Source organism: Dysidea avara, chromosome 3 (assembly GCF_963678975.1).
Source record: "Dysidea avara chromosome 3, odDysAvar1.4, whole genome shotgun sequence".
NCBI classification, from domain to species: Eukaryota; Metazoa; Porifera; class Demospongiae; order Dictyoceratida; family Dysideidae; genus Dysidea; species Dysidea avara.
The window spans coordinates 23,555,390-23,574,218 of record NC_089274.1 but is presented as its reverse complement, the minus strand read 5'-3'; the positions used below and the strand labels follow the sequence as shown (position 1 = coordinate 23,574,218).

The window sequence follows — 18,829 nt, the reverse complement described above, 5'->3', positions numbered from 1 at the left end:
CAAGGACCTCAATCTCTGATCATAAGATAATTTACCAAAACCCTTTAATTAACTTTGTAGCCTGCTTCTGTACTTTCTCTAATACTTCTATGTCCTTGGCAAAATATGGCCTCCAGATAGATGAACAGTAGTCCAAATGTGGTCTTACATATGTATTATACAAAATGTAAACAGTTCTTTCGAGATGTTAACAAATGCCCTTAATCTAATCACGATAGTTAGAACCCTCATAGTTGATGCATCTGCCTTGTAGCGGTGCCATTAAATGATCAACATAAGTACGTATAGGGCTGTTCTATAATATTAATAATGTGATTATCACGATAAAGATTGCTATTCTTTAAAACACAATATAATGGTTTTATTCTTGTCCACACTAAATACTACATAAAGAAAAAATATATATCTATATCACACAATGAGGTATTAGCAGTAAAGTCCTACAATACGCTAGAGCTACTAGTGAGGTTATCAGTTAATAATAGTGGACAACAAGTTAGTAGAGTATCACTGAGGTGTGCAGTTGAGAGGACGTATTTTCATTTCTATCCACCTGGGGTTGTACCAAATACTAGCAAGGTATAAAGATCCATACTGTTTGGGATTGTATTGGAGGTTGAGATTGATGTGCCAGCAGTCCTTGTACCACCATCCTCCATTATCTTTAGCATCGTTAACTTGTACTGCACAGTTACCACCATACTTATCATTATCATTATCATGTGTGCTAAACTTTAGACCATTATGATTGTAAGTAGAGAATGGGTCAGTAGGAGTGATGCCAGTAAACCCACTAATAATCAGTGGGTATTCTTCTCTAGCACTTCCTACTTTAAACACATTGTAGTGAAGGTAGGATCTGGTCTTGTTCTGAAATTCAAAATCAACTCTGAGCTCCCATTGGCCAGCTTGGGTAAGACAGTTCATGGCTTTGAGCCCATACCAGAATTCTCCATTCAGGTCTCCAAATCCTTTCTCATAGTCAGCCCATGGTCGGTTAAAATTCTCAGATCCATCTTTCCTCCTCTGTATTACTGTCCATCCTCCATTTACTGTTGTAGCATCACAGTAGACATTAGCAACATTCCATTTTCCTCCACACCAACAGTCCATTTGGTAAACACCAGAAGGTTTAGTAAAGAAGTAGAAAGCATTAAGGTCACAGCAAGTTGATATGGTAGTAGTGTCGATGGTACATTTTTGTTTGAGGTTATTAGCTGCTACTTGTAGTTGCTTGAGTTGTTGATCACAATATGGAGTAGCAGTTATCCCAGTAGTGAATAGTGATATGAGGATAATGTGAAGTGTTGTCATAGTGCACGTAATAAGAACTATTGTACGAAATGATAAATACCATTATAACAAATCCATTCACTGTACAATGAGACAATCAACACCATTATATTATAAATCTGGCTGTACGTACACCAACACTACAGTAAATACCGATCATATTCAAGTAGCCATTTTATCTACATGTTAGAGTTAAAGCACCGCCATGCGTGTGTACGGAAAATACAGTACGAGGAGGTGTGTTGAGAGGCTAATACAGCACAAAGCTTCACCTCGTGCTGTATTAGCCTCTCGACACATGAATTCTCGTGCTGTATTAGCCTCTCGATGCACCTCCTTGTACTGTATTTTCCATACACACAAGCAAGGCAGTGCTTTAAGTGTTATATTGTACTTCCTGGTCACTTCTGGCTCGGAGCGATTTTCTCTAGTACTCAAACTGCTGCAATTTTCAGTGATAAGGATATCAGTAAGTGTTCATATAATCTATTTCTAGTCGTAGAACGAGCTAATAGGATTAGTTTGGCTAGTTTTAGCGATTTACAATGTCTCACATGTAATCAATCATGCTGTCTTAGTTTTTATTTTATTTTTTTGCTATTTGAAGATGTATATAGTGGAGTCGTGTTTAAAAGCTTCATGATCAGACAATCAGTAAGTGTTTATACAATCTATTCCTAGGCGTAGAACGAACTCATAGGATTAGTTTGGCTGGTTTTAGTGATTTACAGTGTATTGTTTACGTAACATACTATACCTGAAGTAAATTCTCCGCATAACTGTACTGTATTTTCCCAATTAAGTGCATAACTGTATTTTCCCAATTTGCTGCATAACTGTACTGTATGACTCATACAGTACAGTTATGCAGTTGATTAGTACTGTACGGACAATACGATACGCAGCATCGCTTTGATCCTCCCATGCAAAGTGCAATATAGGTAAATAACTGTAGTTCACCTAAATCACCTTGTTTACTGAGATAATATTATTATGATTTGCTACAAAAGGCACCTAGATTCACAACAATAGATTTAGCACAAAACCTAGTCTCTTTAGTCCACACAGTGTTTGGATCAACATAAAGAGCTAATATACATAAATTACATCACTGCATGGTTGGCAAACGGAGTATGGGGCTTGAATACCATACATTTTTTTCATACAAACTGTTGAAAAACAGGTTAAAGAAGCAACAAGTCGATTCTAGACAAAACTTGCATGCTCATAGACTTGCCAACCATGTGGCCCAGCACTGCTTTGCGCTAAAATACAGTGGTTGATCTTAATGAATATACATACATGTGACAACTGATAAATTTGAGTTCAAAACTTGTTGACACAAAATTGTCACTACTAATTAAGAACATTTCTAACAAATAGTTTTATCATATGTTATTCACAGAGGACAACTGTCAATAACTAAGATATTCTATGGCTGCTTTGTTATATTCAAGTGAAAGACTTGTAAGTACTTTGATGTATATGGCTTTGTATACACCCTGCATTAGCGAAGTACAGTGTTGTTTGCAATAAACACTTCTTTTTGTTGAAGCTGAAGGCAATTATTTAACACCTTACTGGACTGCATGGTACCGTATGGAGGGAAACTTTGGCGCCGTTAAAATTTGGCGAATTTGGCAATTGACCATGAATTTTTTTTTTTTTTTTTTTTTTTTGTAATTGTACATATGTATATATTGATCATAACACATGTACATACTGAAAACTACCACATACTACTACTTATTACCTAACTATATACTTATTACTACCTATACGTACTTAACTTAACCAATGTCAAAGTCAGGAAATTCGTCCTCAGCAGTAAGCGAATACTGGCGGAGTATCATTTTTGCATTGTACCTCCACAAAGTCACAGACAGTTGCTGGAGAAGTTGGCGCCTAGCAAACTTTCGAGGTAAACCGTTTCTAACAGTTGTTCTGTCAGCTATGGATCCTAAAATTGATAGGGCATATGGTGACCAAACACCAAAGGTCTCACATACAAGAGGGATAAAATCTCCTCCATTATCATTCACAATGTCCTGGTATTGGTTGTCCTTAGCTATCTCACCAACAGCAGTGGCCACCCCAGCCTGAGAAGAAGCAGAAGATATGACAGCAGACTGAGTGGTACTCCTGACGGAGAGATCAAAATAGGCAGGACGACCAAGATGAAAGTCAGGGTGGTATATGTCGCCAGGACGAGATCGGTCAGATGGAATGCCTTGCTCCCTAAGAACACCAGGGTGATCTTGGAGCAAGGCATGGTGTACAACAGACACTAAAGCATTATGACGCTGGATCCTCAAGGGACCATGAGAGCACCCCAGCAAATGATCACCAAACTGGTCAATGACAGATAGACAAGTACAGAGTGGTAAAGAAGGGAACAAAGGAATGCCAAGCCACAAACGTAAAGCTATAGTAAAATCGTGAGGAGGAATAGCTAGACCCAAAGCAGGCTGTGGAAGTGCTTTAAGCCAACCACTGCTGGTGCCAGAAGAATGTGATAAAGCACGCAGACGTGCTTGATCACGAATGGTGGAACTGCTTACAAGCTGTTTAAAAAGTGAATCATCTAAAATGGCTTGAAGGTCAGTTTGAGAGGAGTTTTGCAACACAGAAACAGACATACCTTCGAAGAAAGCGAGGGAACAATCCTCCCCGGGAAATGGCATAAAAACATCAAAAGATTCCACTAAAAGTGACACTAAAATACGGGAAGAATTACAGGACCCCACAAATTCAGGAGCAGCAGAATGCTCAGATTCACGTAGGCCCAAGCCTCCTAACCTAAATGGCAAGGTGGCTTGTGTCCAACTACTATCAGATATTCCACAACACAAGATTCTACTAAGGCATTCTCGCAACCTAAGGTCAAAATGTGAGGGGAAGGAACCCAAAGAGGAAGATGGCACACAACGTAAAGGTGAGTGACCTTGCAAACGCTAAGACAGCTCCTAAGCAGATGCAACTCTACTTGAGGGTCCTCAAGGTCAACCAATTTATCCTGAATTGCAACTATTTTATCAAATTGAACAGATAAAAAGGCATCGTAAAACTGTGGAAGTCCCCAAATAGGAGATCCAAGAAGCTCCAAACCACTGTTCTTGGGGTTGATACGCTTGATGGCAGGATGAAAGTTAGGAAAAGAACTGTCACCAGAAGGCCAGTATAGTTCACACTTGGATAGATTGATGTAAAGACCAAAACTGGGACCCGACTCAGTAAAATGTGAAAGTAATACGTGAAGACAAGATCTAGTACCTATAAATGTGCCATCATCTAAATACCACAGGTTAAGAAGACATGTTTCACTAAAAGAGATGGAACGAAGAAATTGCACCAACACCAAAGAAAAAAGTAAGGGACCAAGAGGATCTCCCTGTTGGACACCTGTGGAAGCAAGAATACGCCTGTGGCCAAACCTCAGCTCAGCAGGTTGACTGTAGCACCAATACACCCAGGGGGAAATCTCTGGAAACTCTTTACACACACCATCAAGAAAAGCTGAGCGATTACATTCATTAAACGCATTCTTCATGTCTATTTTGAGTAGAGCTAGAGATTCATCATTGCCAAATTGGGAAAGAGAATGATGGACAGCATGGATAGCTGCCTCAAGACCACCTGGGATACCAACACCCACTTGACCATAAGGTAGGAAAAAGTCAGAGAGAAAGGGATGAGCAAACTGACAGCACAGACGACTGGCAAGGCGACGAAGAATTTCACCAACTGCAATAGGGCGAACACCCCCGTTCTTTTTCAGAAGAGCTGTTAAAGGGGCACCACACAACCAAGGGGCAAGCGATGGAGAAGCTTTTCCAGAAAGCAAAAAGTTCATCAGACGAGTGATGGTGGTAAGGCAAAGTTCAGCAGAAGGTGCAGTGTGGCCACTGACTGCATCAAGAAGGTGTTGTGCCTGTAAACCAGAGGCACCAGGACTGGTACCACGAGGAAAACCCTTCAAACATATTAATTCAGCAGATTCATCTACAACTAAAGAAGCAGTCTTGGGGGCCGAACAAAAAAGGTGGATCAGAGACAGGATGTCGCTTAAGCAACTCTAGAAATGCCAAATCATCATTCTTATCAGCCACACCAGTAGAAGTAAAAGACTGTACAGCATTACTGTACCTACCTTCCCGAGCCCAGAACAAAGCTCGAGAAATATTGTGTTTTGAAGACTGAATACAGTGACTGGAGCGAGAGACATGTAAATCATCTTGTAGAGCTTTCCAAAGATTATACAAACCATCGGGCTGAGACCAGAGATGAAGGCGGTCTAGCAAAACAGAAGCTAAAATAAAACGACGGCGGCGCTGACGAAGTGGAGGCATACGTAGTGCCAGTTAAGCAAACAGAAAAAGATGCATAAAGCCCCAGACTGAAGAAATTGCATTTCGAAACTCGGTAGACAAGACTCTAGCTAGCAAAGGACGAACACTGCGGGGAATGCGAACAACAGTTGAGACAGGACAGGTCATAACATAATTCATCACTACAGAAAGAGCCTCAGACTCAAGATGAAGAGGGCCAACAAAAGAACATGCAGAAGCTGACAGAAGGGCTAACTCTAAAGGATCAGAAGGGCTAACTCTAAAGGACCATGAATTCGCCAAATTTTCCCCATCCAAATATTTTGGTGGCGAAGAAAATAGCAAACCAAGCCTCGAACTAATCAATTTTCTACTCAATCAAGGGATGGTGGGCCAGGCATTACGCTAGAGCCAAGCCTGCCTCGACTACCTCACTAGGTAGCTAGTTACTGTACACGTGGTATCCTCAAACTTCACCTTGAACGGGAACGAGCTAGTCTCGTGCGAGGTCTCGTGCCCAGACCGCTTTTTTTCTTTTTGTGTGGGGGCGGAGTAAAAAGGGTCTGGTGGATCTCCAATACATTTTTTGTGCAGCTGGATCTACAACTTTTGGGGATCGTTGATTAGTGTGATTAGTGGTGATGAATAGCAAAGGCTTGTTAACGAAGCAACAATAGGAATACGGCGCGCGTTTGCTTGGCAAGGTTACATCCTTGGCTACGCGCGCCGTATTTCCTATTGTTGCTTCGTTAACAAGCCTTTGCTATTCATCACCACTAATCAACGATCCCCAAAAGTTGTAGATCCGGCTGCACAAAAAATGTATTGGAGATCCACCCTCGGATCCACCAGACCCTTTTTTTCTCCGCCCCCACACAAAAAGAAAAAAAGCGGTCTGGGCACGAGACTATAACGAGCGGGAATGACAAGTATAGCGAGTCCTACCATGTTAAGTACGATATTCGCTATTCCAGATGGTGTAGATCTACTGTCTATATAGTATTACCTTTTAGTTGGTAGCTGACTCCAGGCGGCGAATCGCTGAAAGGCGTGACACTCTAGTTCTCGCTTCAGGCACAGCGATTAGTGATCTAATTAATTCAATACGGCGTGCGCTTTGCTAACAATTCGCCAAATTTTATTTCGCCAACAGTGATATTTTGCTTGATTCGCCAAATTTCCCCCCCTCCAAAGTTTCCCTCCGTAGGGTAGTTAGCCTGGGTACCACCATACAGTTCCAGTAAACTCCATGAAGTGTGGCTTCAGATATAAGAATAACCCTGATACCAAACTACAGGAATTTATGACAGTGCCATACAACAAATGAAATGAACCTTTTTATAGTAGGAACCTTCTGCAATCTGCCTAATGTAAGACTTAGCAGTGGTGCTCATTCAAGTATTTGACTAAACCTATGTTTTATTTCAGATCTTAGCTAAGAGCTGTCCGGAATGCTTTCAGAATTTATGATATTTATGTAGAAGTTTTCAGCTCAATGCCAAAATATTTTTTTGGCAAAAAAAATTACTGTGTAATTACTTTTAGCTACCATATATTTACTTGGAGCTAGTTTCAATGGATATAGTGCTTGCAGATGTGCTTATAATATGTAGTTGACCATAACAAACTGTAAAGGTTGTATTCAGTTTCACGAGTCTTTGCAAGTATATATACCTATGTAATTAAGATATGCACTTTTTAAAAATCTCCTGGATCAGGTATGTTAGTGGCAAAACAAAAACAGCTCCACAGTTTAATGGCTTAATGCTTTGCATTTGAAACTTGATTTCTGTATATACAAAGTACCACAGTGTGATATTTTTACCATATAAGGAATTGTTGTGAATATAGAAGAAGCCATTAGTTATCATGACAGACACCCATGCACTGTGAACTACTCACATCTATGGCTTTATGTGAGATGTAATGTACCAATAAATTCATGTAAATAACAACATGGCCAGAGTTAAATAGACTAAGAACCAGTTTAAGTGATTAGATGTTTCATCTTCATAAGTGTTTGTCAAGTTAAAACCTGTTACTTAACAACTATGGAATTATACAAGGATGTAAAAATGAGTGTATATAAGTAATGAGGTGTAGTAAGAGTAATGTGGTAAAATTTTCTTCACCTTCACCTGTTAGGTTGTATGAGATGAAATTACATTTGTGTGAATTTGTGAGGTTAAGTATGGGGACATAATTAAGGAGTCGGCTATAACCTGACTCGATATACTTTGGAATCATCTCAGTATTTGTAAAATGTGCATGACATAGTCTCGGTATCAACTTAACTTGCATTAAAAAGGATATGATCTTAACAAGCCATTTACATAGTTCTAACAAAAAGGACACTGTTACATGGCAACCCAGTAAAGTGTCAAATTACTTTTTTTAGTGACTAGCTATAAGTATTGACAAGAGTACATAATATATATATTTAGGTTTGAACTCTTGGTATTGATTATGGTCAGTTGCATTATCCGTATTTGGTTTGAATGCACATAAGTCCATACACTCAAGTAGATCTGTCTGTAGATATTCAGTGTAGAATCTTGTTGTGTCCTGAGATATATATCAAGACACACGGTAGTGTGTCGTGCGGCCCAAGAAGCCGGCGCGCCACACCGTGAGTATATTAACAGGAAGAAAGAAAGCACAATTTTCACACCTATGTAACTCTGTGATCCCTAATTCGATTGGAACCAAATTTTCTACAGAAGTGCCGGCCAGTTATGGGAGTCTACATACCAAGTTTGAAGAAAATCGCTCCAGCTATTTCCGAGATACGAGCGAACAGATTTTCGTTTTACTTTCTTCGTTGTTTTTTTCTTCTTCATCTTCTTCATTTCGCACACTTCGCAAAATCCGCCATAAAACACGAATGTGTGCTGGGATCGGGCTGAAATTTGGCACACATAAAGGACTCATTAAGGAGGATCTCAGTACCAATCTTGGTAGGAATCCGATGAACATTCACGGAGTTATGACTGATTATTTGCGTAAAATAAGGTCGAAGGTCTGTCACGCCTACAGGGTAAACCGCTCGGAGGAATCAGTTGAAAATTGAAATGTAGATGGAGCAACGATCGCAGGAGTGCTTCTTTGTGATTTGAAAGGAATCGGGATAAAGACCATGGAGATATGACACAAAACCCAACCTGTGTCAAAATTACGCGATCGATTTTTATGAATAAAAAAACTATTAGTTTTCGTATCTACCAGGCAAACCGCTCAGAGCAACGAGCTGAAAATCAGTATGTAGCTGGAATAATCATTATAGAAAGTCCTTGCAGTAGTACAGAAGAACCGTAGTACAAACCACTGAGTTATGATTCGAAAGGCAACTACGTGTAGCAAATGCGAGATCGAGATACTCTAATAGAACAGTCACCCTAATAGAGCATTCAGCTGCGTTTATAATTTACTCAATTATATTACATTGCAAGTTATTCTGTAGGGAATTCAGCTACAAACAAGTCACTCTGTAGTCAGATCAGCTAGAAGAAGATACCTAATAGAGAGTTCAGCTACAAAGAAACCATCGTGTAGAGAGTTCAGCTGCAAACAAATCACCCTGTAGAGAATTCAGCTACAAACAAATTGCCCTGTAGAGATATCAGCTAGAAGAAGTTACCTTGTAGAGAGTTCAGTTACAAAGAAACCATCATGTAGAGAGTTCAGCTGCAAACAAATCACCCAGAAGAAAGTTCCACTATGAACAGATCACCCTGTAGAGAGTTCAGTTAGAAACAAGTCATCCTGTAGAGAGATCAGCTAGAAGAAGTCACCTTGTAGAGAGTTCAGCTACAAAGAAACCACCATGTAAGAGAGTTCAGCTGCAAACAAATCACCTGTAGAGAGTTCAGCTAGAAACAAATCACCCTGTAGATAGTTCAGCTACAAACAAGTCATCCGGTAGAGAGATCAGCTAGAAGGATCACCTAACTACAAAGAAATCACCCTGCAGACAGTTCAGCTACAAACAAGTCATCCTGTAGAGAGATCAGCTACTATGGAAGGATCACCCTGTAGAAAGTTCAGCTATACAAACAAAATCACCCTGTAGAGAGTTCAGCTACATTTCAAGTCACCCAGTAGAGAGATCAGCTGCAAACAAGTTATCTATAGGAAATAATTGACATGTAATAAATGTGTGTATTTGTATTATATATATAATTTGTACATTTACTGATAAAATCTGAAATAGCTAAAGTATTTAAAATCTGTTTCATCTTGTTCTTCTTCCTGTGGTAAAGAAAAAAATGATAGGTTAAAAAGCCCTAAAGCTGGCCATAGGCCGGCTTTGGGGTGTACAAATACAAAAAGAAGTGAAATCTAATCCAAAACAGCCAAGCTGTAAAAAAACACCAAATTCACCTGAATTGTTGTTATTAAAATTTTTACCATTAACCTACCATCACAGCCATTTCTTGGCCGCCACCTTGGATTTCACATCTTTTTTCACCATAGCTTTTCTGAGGGCCGCACTCTTTTTTACAGCTTGGCTATTTTGGATTAGATATATATATATATAATATCCGGACTTGACACAGTTAAGCTGGTCTGTCATGGTGTGACCAACATGCATGCATACATGTGGGTGTTAGATGGACACAACCATGTTAGCTATAACCTGATTGTCTCAAGGATTCTGTTGTATTATTCCATACAGAAATGTGCTTGATTTTGTCACAGTATACAAGTAGTAAGGTAGGCTTCAGTAATGTTTTGTTCAATCTAAACTAGAAGGTATTAACAAAGTAATGCCTCTGAATTGGCAACATGCAAGTGATTCATTTATTATTAGTCTTTATATATCATATTTTCCTACAATCAGTGATGGTTGGAATGAATTTGAAAGGCTATATTGAAATACACACCTTGGTTGAAATGCACGAGGACATATTGTACCTACAACAAATTATAAGAATACCTTTTTTAGTTTTAATATACTTGCTGCATGTAAATGCAACCGAAAAATTATTTCCAAGATAGCAATAATCAAAGCTCACATAGTGGATTCTGTAACGAAGTTTCCTTAGAATCAGTTTGTTAGTCATTGGCATCACTGTGAGACACTCATGCAGTACATGGGTTGTTGGTCAGCAGCATGAAAATTGTACGGTCTCTGTACTTCAAAGTATGTAAATATAAAATAATCTTATTTGTGTGTCTACTTTGAGTAAAAAATTTATACCTACATACTAGTACTACAAACAATTACTAAAGTTCTCCAGTAGACACACTCTTACATGCAGTATTGTAACATAAAGTCTTCTGAACTTCTCGACAATGAATCTGCATGGAGTTATACAACAGTCCCAAGGTTGGAATGAAAAATAAAACTTGTTACAATTTACAGTCGGTATAGAGCAAGTTTAGTGAAATTATATAAGGGTCTTGAGAATACAACAAACTTGTTGATAAGGAGCCAGTAGTATGAGCAGTTGATGTAACTAGTAATCTGTGAATGAATATTATGAGTGCATTACAACTTATATATTCATGTGTATTGTTATACATGCTATATACTGGTGGCTCAATGGTGCTGACATGCAGCAGGTTTGGACAGCTGTAATTAATGTCTTCAACTTCGTTCTAAAAGCAACCCTGCAAGTGTAGGTATCCATCATGAGAATTTACTGCTACACTGCTGATCTAGGAGAAGAGATGTACACATGGCCCAAGAAACTTGTTCATGTTCTGCACCTTATACAGTGATTTAAACTTTCATTCATGCAGAAATTACTTTGTAAAGAGTACTAGACTTTCGCAAAAAGTGTTTACATGCACTGACCATGTTGCTGCAGTACAGAGTGGTTTTGGTATACATATATCCCATCCTTATAGCTGTAAAAAAAGTGCGCGTCCAAGTAAAGCAGAGTTAACTGCGACAAAAAGTAATGATATCATAATGCGGCCATGTGCGAGGTGTGCAAGTTGTAAAATTAATATTAGCTAATCAGATAATACAATGTTATTGTTAAAGTGTTAATGAGAACTATACATGAAAGACGACCAAACTCAAACTATTTATTGCTATCAGAGAATCTATACACATTGCTTTATTGAGAATTAAATTTGTGTGGCATTTATGAAGATGCTCACACACTTAAAAATAGCAGCATCACATAGTTCTCATTAACACTTTAACAATAACATTGTATTATCTGATTAGCTAATATTAATTTTACAACTTGCACACCTCACACATGGCCGCATTATGATATCATTACTTTTTGTCGCAGTTAACTCTGCTTTACTTGGACACGCACTTTTTTTACAGCTATAAGCTGTTTTTGGATGGGATTTCAATACTTTTTGTTAGAATAAGCAATGCACTGTTGATAACAGTAGGTGAGTTTCCATGGTTTTGACCTCGGTTTTGACAGAAACCCCAGATTACAGTGACAGAATATTAAAATATAACTGTAATTTTAGTGGCCAGGGCCACCCACATGGGGGGGTGGGGGTAACTGGGGTATTTTTCCCCCTGTCCCAGTCCGAAAGGGGCCCCTTGAATACCTGTTTAAAGAAAGATCGATAGAGAGAGATAACCATCATTAACAATTGTGATGAAAAGATGTACAACAAAACAAATAGGCATGTGAAACCTCGGACAGCATGCGAACACAAAAAGTAGAGGACTACACTGTGGGCATGGCAAGGCAAAAACAACAACAAAAAAGACTAATTACTGTAATTACAAAAATAAAACTGTACTCTAATAGAGCAGTCAGGATCTAGACCCTTCCTTGCCCCTAAGGCCCCTCTTTAACTCTTTTCCCTGGGCTCTCTAATTTCTCTGGACGGTCCTGTTAGTGACATGCAACTGCAGTCAACTACCACCCATTTTAACTAGTAAACCCTTAATAACACTTTGCCTTTCATCTTGTACTGCATTAAAACGATCAAGATACTCTATTAGAGCAGTCACAAAACAGCTGTAACACAGCAATCAATATTTAGCATAGTTACAACTTCTGCTTAGCATCAGATTGTATAGTTTAAATTACTAGCTACTTACAGACTTTACAATATAAAAATATGGCACTTGTAGAAATGTGACTGTTCTATTAGAGTATTTCATTCAAGTGAAGAAGCTACGCCCCTGCCAAGAGGTCTTGTGAAATGAAATGAGAATAGTAAAGAAAAGGCAAGTATGTACAGAGACAATAGAAGGGCGCGTAATTATGTCCTGTTGTAAATAAACGCCTTTAAAATTTATATTACTACTAAATAAGCGCACCAGAATAGGCTTATGAGGCTGTTGTCTCCAAGGTTGTCTCATTACTTGTCTTTTCGTGTTGAAGGGATTTATTCACAATTGGTGAGTTTAACTATACATGTATATTTGTGTTGTAAAACTTAATTGTAAAAAGGCGATTAGCACATATCATGATAAACATGTATTCAAGCATGTATTTGTCACAATAGAGTCTCTCACGATTATTACGAGACATTGGACCAGGGTAAAAAATTTACTGCTATATTTAGAGGTTGTAGCGTTTGTATATCTTAGTATCTTAATAAATCAGGGGCGTAGGGAGGGGGGGTTCCGGGGGGTTCAGGAACCCCCCCCCCCCCCTGTAAAATTTAGACTTCTGCAAACACACCATTTAGTGTGGCAAGACAAAATGAGTGAGCAATATAGTGTAATGGCACAGCACAACAATTGATAAAACTTACATTCATCTCTCAGGGAAGGATTTACAGAGGTAACATGAGCCCTCTTCAAAACTTGTTAAAAAGATCGATATACTCTAATAGAGCAGTCAGGTATATACTCTAATAGAGCAGTCAGGTATACTCTAATAGAACATGCATGTAAATATCCATGTTCATATGAAGTTTTTCAGACATTCTAACATTAAATGCAAAACTTAGCATGATCTTATACTGCTATAGCTTTGGTGTGCAGTGTTTAAAGATATAGAGCTCCAGTAATTTATCACTTGTGTTATGCAAAATGAATTCATGCTATGCATATTTGTATAGTTAGCTATATTGTTTTGATTGTCATTTGTATCAGTGGATTCATGGCTCCTATACCACAGTGAGATATAACCATCACTTACAGATTACTATATGTGTCTCTATGTGTTATGCTGTCTTTCCACTAGGTGACTTTATCTAGTACTACCTTCATCCCAGGGGCACTTAATACATCATAATTAATGTATATACTTTTTGCATAAAATATAGCAATTTGTTGAGTTTTAATTTATTAAAATATTGAAAGTCTCTCAGTGGCTGGGGGCTGCACCTCCAGCTTCTGTAGTACCTCAATGCTGGTGCTGGAACCCCCCTTCAAAAAATCCTGGCTACGCCCCTGTAAATAATCCTCCATGATCACTAATCACTAATAGTACAGTGAAAACTGGTCATTATTCAGGCCGTAGGGACAAAAATATTCTGACCTAGCTTTTTAAAGAGGTGGCTGCATTTTGTGGCCTTAAAAAAGGTAAGAAGCATGCTGTTCTAACTGACTATAGAGATGGATTTAGTGTGTGACAGTGTATGAGACAGTGAGTGCTGGCAGCAAGGGGGCAGCCAATCTGTTAGAGCACCAAAGGCACTGCTTCAGACTTAGGCAGTTGGCTGTCAGCCCAAAGTGTAAAAGTTTCACTATTGGTCCTTATAAGCTTCTGATGAAGAAAGTGATGAAGTCATTATCCATAGGATATATTTTTCAGAGTATCCATTTCAGTTCTACAATACAGTAGCCAAGCATAAGATAAACATAGCACAGCATTCCAGTAGTTTAGTGGTGACCACAACACTGCCTGAGTTAAACTGTGGTGAGATTTGAGACTACCGGAAGCCCTGGAATGCCTTCAACACATGAAATACCAAATATCTAATGCCTGGCTTTCATCCACAGTGGACCTGTCTTGGTGGCCACTTGTACAGAAGGAAACAGCTGCCACACAGTCTTTCGAGCGAACAGCTAGTTTCCACACCTCTTAATTATCTATTTGTAAAATCTTAAGCAAAATTGTGTGTGCGAGCAAGTGTGATGTTGTGCATTGGCAGTGCCGTGTGTATGGTTGCTGCCTAGCATTGACACATCACGAGTATTGAAGTCACAATGTGTTACTGTATCATCCATCTAAATACAATCTCTGAATGTGTCATTTAGTGTAGAGAGCAATCTTCCACAAGAAGTGACCTGCAGGTTTCAGTGTATATTGTTAACCATTAATATTGTTCACCATTGTGATTGTGAACTGTATGTACAGTGAAACCTCACTTAGTGGCCACCTCTTTAATAAGACCACCTCATTATATTGGCCAGCTCTAGTAGATCCCAAATATAGCTAAGCAGTACTTTATGACCTCATTAATAAGGCCATTTTGTTATTCAGGCCAAATTTTTTGGTTCCACAGCTGGCTATATTAATGAGGTTTCATTGTACTTATGTGAATTTTTATTTTTCATAACTTTTCTTCAGGTTTATTGATGGGCACTATGAAGCATTGTTGACTGGTCCATACATAATGTGGTGACTTGAAATGCTAAAACAGTACCTAGCACGTCTTGTATGTACATGTAATGTGTTGTAATGTGTCCACACATCTACACATCTTAGAAATAAATATAATTGTATTCTCTACTCAGTTCCATTGTGCCACTGGGTCATAAGTGGGCTGAGTATGGATCATCCAGGACATTTGAGTCACATTTTGTCCTGGCCAAGTGGATCTCATCCACTGACAGAATATACAGGATCAGATCACGTGTATAAATTATGGTGGAATTTGTTTATTGCCACCTTCACTCAATAAACAGGTAACAGTGTATAAATTCTCAATTGGAATTGGCTTTTCAAGAGAGGTTGTCTTTCTATACTGGTGGCCATTAAGACATACTAGAGATGCAACAATATCCTCCACTTAGTGTCGTTTGATAGTGATGCAATGGAGACTATGTATTATTGTATTTAAATTCTATACTATTATATTGCAACTCTAGCACGTATTTATAACAGGAATGTTTGTTAACTGTTTAGACATACTGGAGCAACACCCACTCATCTGGATTCTACAAATGGAGTCATATCAACTTGTCATCGTACTTACTTGTTACTCCCATTGTGCTTGGATGAATATACATGCCGTCATGTGAGACTTGCTACCATGGCGGGCTACTGGAAAACATTTTCAAAGCAGTTATATTACAGTCATTATTGTACAATTCTTACATTATTGTTGTGAAAAGTGTTTGGTATTCATGTGTCCTCTGTGTGTTGTAATTACATGTGTAATTTTTGTGTGGGGGTGCTATAAAATGCAATAATACATGGTGACAATTGGCTAGCTACATGTGCTAATTACTCGCAGCTTGTGTCAACAACTGGTAACCTCTGTGTCATTCTTTAAGCCGCGCCCTTAGAGGACAAATTACGTCACGGTGGGGGCGACTAAATTCAAAAAACGAACGATGGTATGCAGTAGTCTCGCGTGGCCAGACCCTTTCCGCGCAGCCGCTTATCGATCGGAAATTATAAGCGCCGCGCTACAAGGGTCTGGAATAGTTCGTGAACATGAAATTTTTTGACACGTTATATTGGTGACAATTAATGGACTGGGTAACACCTAAAATACAAAAGTACAAAATGCAACGTGTGTTCCCTTGAATCTTTAGTCTGTTCTGACCGGCAAATCCGCTTAAACCTTTCGCCTACTTTCCTTTTACCTCGAGATGAACTGAGCTTGTTTGTCTTTATTCAACCGTACTTGTGGAAGATTCAGTAGTATAGGTAGAAGGCAAAGCCCACACGGGTCGATAGTCGTCATCCCCAGAGGCCTTCTTCAGTTCGTTCTTCAGTAATCAGACTACTTTGGCGATTGAGGGATCGCGTGAGCCAATTTACACTCCCCAACCACTGAGGATTGTAGATTTTTTTAAATACGTGAACTGTTCCAGACCCTTGTAGCGCAGCGCTTATAATTTCAAATCGATAAGCGGCTGCGCGAAAAGGGTCTGGCCACGCGAGACTAGGTATGCAGCACCATAGATTATATCTGTGGACTATAATCTATGGCAGCACACTTCATTGTGGCTATGTGCACTGGTTAACTACATAGAGCGCCAGTTCATCAATACCCAGTGACCGCAGTTGTGCTCTGCGTCATTCTTTAAATTCCGAGTAAAATTCTTAGAGAGCAAATTACGTGGGGGCGACTAAATTCAAATTTCAAACTAACCATTCTCGAAAACATATGTTTCAATCTGAACGAAACTTTTAGAACAGTTTAAAGATACATTGCCCTACATGCCAAGCGAGTATTGCGGAAAACAACAATCTGGGATTTGTATTTGGCCTCTAGGTCGACTGAGGACGACTGAAACTTCGTTTGGTGCTGAAATTACGACCGTAGGGTAATCATGTATGGTGAAATCGATGATGTGAATCTTGAGGCGATTAAGTGAATACTGAAGCGATAGCAGGGCAATCAATGTTTGGAATGCACAAAGGAACGCAAGGCGGTTGCGTCTAACCGCATGCGATAAAAAAAATAAAAAAAATGAAACTTCCCCTTTGATGTCGGCAATCTCGATCACGAAACAATCGGCATGGATTTGCTTCACTGCTTGTGTGGTTGTTACTAGTGACACGATGAATTCAACTCTAGAGTTTCAGAGGGATAGCGTAAGTGGCGGGTGAGTCACAGGAAGGCCGAATTTGACAACGTTCGTTCCTGTAAAATCCTCACGTAGTGGTCGCGTCATTTATTGTCTGCGGCGCGCGTTTCTGCTTTACTGGCCGCGCGATATATCGATTTACACTATTATGTCTGCGGTGTATAGGTATTGTTGTGGTATTTCAGTATTATCACAATCATGAGTGGCTCTGTCCAATCTTTGTGTTATCATTAGTCGCATATTTACTTTAACAACAATAAACCATGCATGCATACATGTAATTAATGCGCATACAAATAAACACACATAAGTGTGTTTCATACAGTAGAGAGCAAGCTAAATAAGTGTCAAGGGCTGGCAATTGCGAGGACGTATTTTCATTTCTATCCACCTGGGGTTGTACCATCTGCCAGCAAGGTAGAGGAAGCCAAACTGAGATGGACCAAATTTGAGATTCGGATTAATATGCCAGCATTTGTTATACCACCATCCTCCATTTCCTCTGAGCCTGCCATATCGTGTTGCACAGCAACCAGAATAGCGGTCGTTGTCCCTATCATACGTAGTGAAACTCCTGTAGTTGTGGCCCCCAGTACGAATTGGATCAGTAGGAGTGATGCCCAAGAGCTTGCCAAGGTAGACATAATACGTTCCGGGGGGTCCAAGTTGAAAGTAGCTGTAATGCATGTAGGATTTTGTCCTATTTTGAAATTCAAAATCAATTCTGAGCTCCCAAGATCTCCATTCACCAGTATAGGTGAGACAGTGTATGGCCCTGAGCCCATACCAAAATTCTCCATCCAGGTTTCCAAATCCTTTCTCGTAGTCATCAATTGATCGGTCAAAGTTTACTGATCCATCTTTCCTCCTCTGAATGACTATCCATCCTCCATCTCCTGATGTAGTGTCACAGTAGACATTGGCACGATTCCATCTCTCTCCACACCAACACTTCAGTTGGTAAATACCAGATGGTGCATTGCAAGAATACAAGTCATTGACATCACAGCAAGTTTTCACTGTAGTAGTTTTCAGTGTGCAGTTATGATGAAGGTTACGTTTGGCTGTCTGTAGTCGCTCAAGTTGGTAATCACAGTAGTTGGAAGCCATTCCAGTAGCAAACAGTGACACAATAATAATGTGAAATGTAGCCATTTTGATGTGTATGACTGCTTATAGTTCACAGACCTGCATGTATAAATATTGTACTCTCACTAGCATTTTCACCATGCAGCTGTTAGATATGCATGTAATCATAGCTACATTAAACTTGGAAACTGACCATGTAGAGGTCCAAGATTGCACCTGAGATACATACATACATAAATATCTATACTGAAACTAATAATATGGTCTTGTGTAAGTACAACAGTCTATGCCGGCATGTTCTTGAGGCAGTCAAAACTAGTTTCCCATAAAGTTTTTTAGCCAAGTCACATGCTACTGAATTCTTTACTATATGTTGTGCACATTACTATTAACTCTGTTCCAAAACATTAAGACATCATATTATTCAATAAGTTATTTACCTTCTCTGATTAATCCTGTAAATACT

General features: G+C 39.2%; 2 protein-coding genes across 2 annotated transcripts; both read right to left on the bottom strand.

Annotated features, from left to right (window-relative positions):
- Positions 1-315: 315 nt before the first annotated feature.
- LOC136250345 (fibrinogen-like protein 1) lies at positions 316-6,731 on the bottom strand. Its single transcript, XM_066042537.1, has 2 exons — positions 6,628-6,731; positions 316-1,331 (listed from the first exon to the last, which is right to left on the bottom strand). The coding sequence occupies exon 2, from the start codon at positions 1,312-1,314 to the stop codon at positions 508-510; it is 807 nt and encodes a 268-aa protein (XP_065898609.1). The 5' UTR covers positions 1,315-1,331; positions 6,628-6,731; the 3' UTR covers positions 316-507.
- Positions 6,732-17,610: 10,879 nt separating this feature from the next.
- On the bottom strand, positions 17,611-18,429 carry LOC136248420 (fibrinogen-like protein A). Its single transcript, XM_066040202.1, has one exon. It carries the CDS (start codon positions 18,427-18,429, stop codon positions 17,611-17,613), a length of 819 nt encoding a protein of 272 aa, XP_065896274.1.
- Positions 18,430-18,829: the final 400 nt, after the last annotated feature.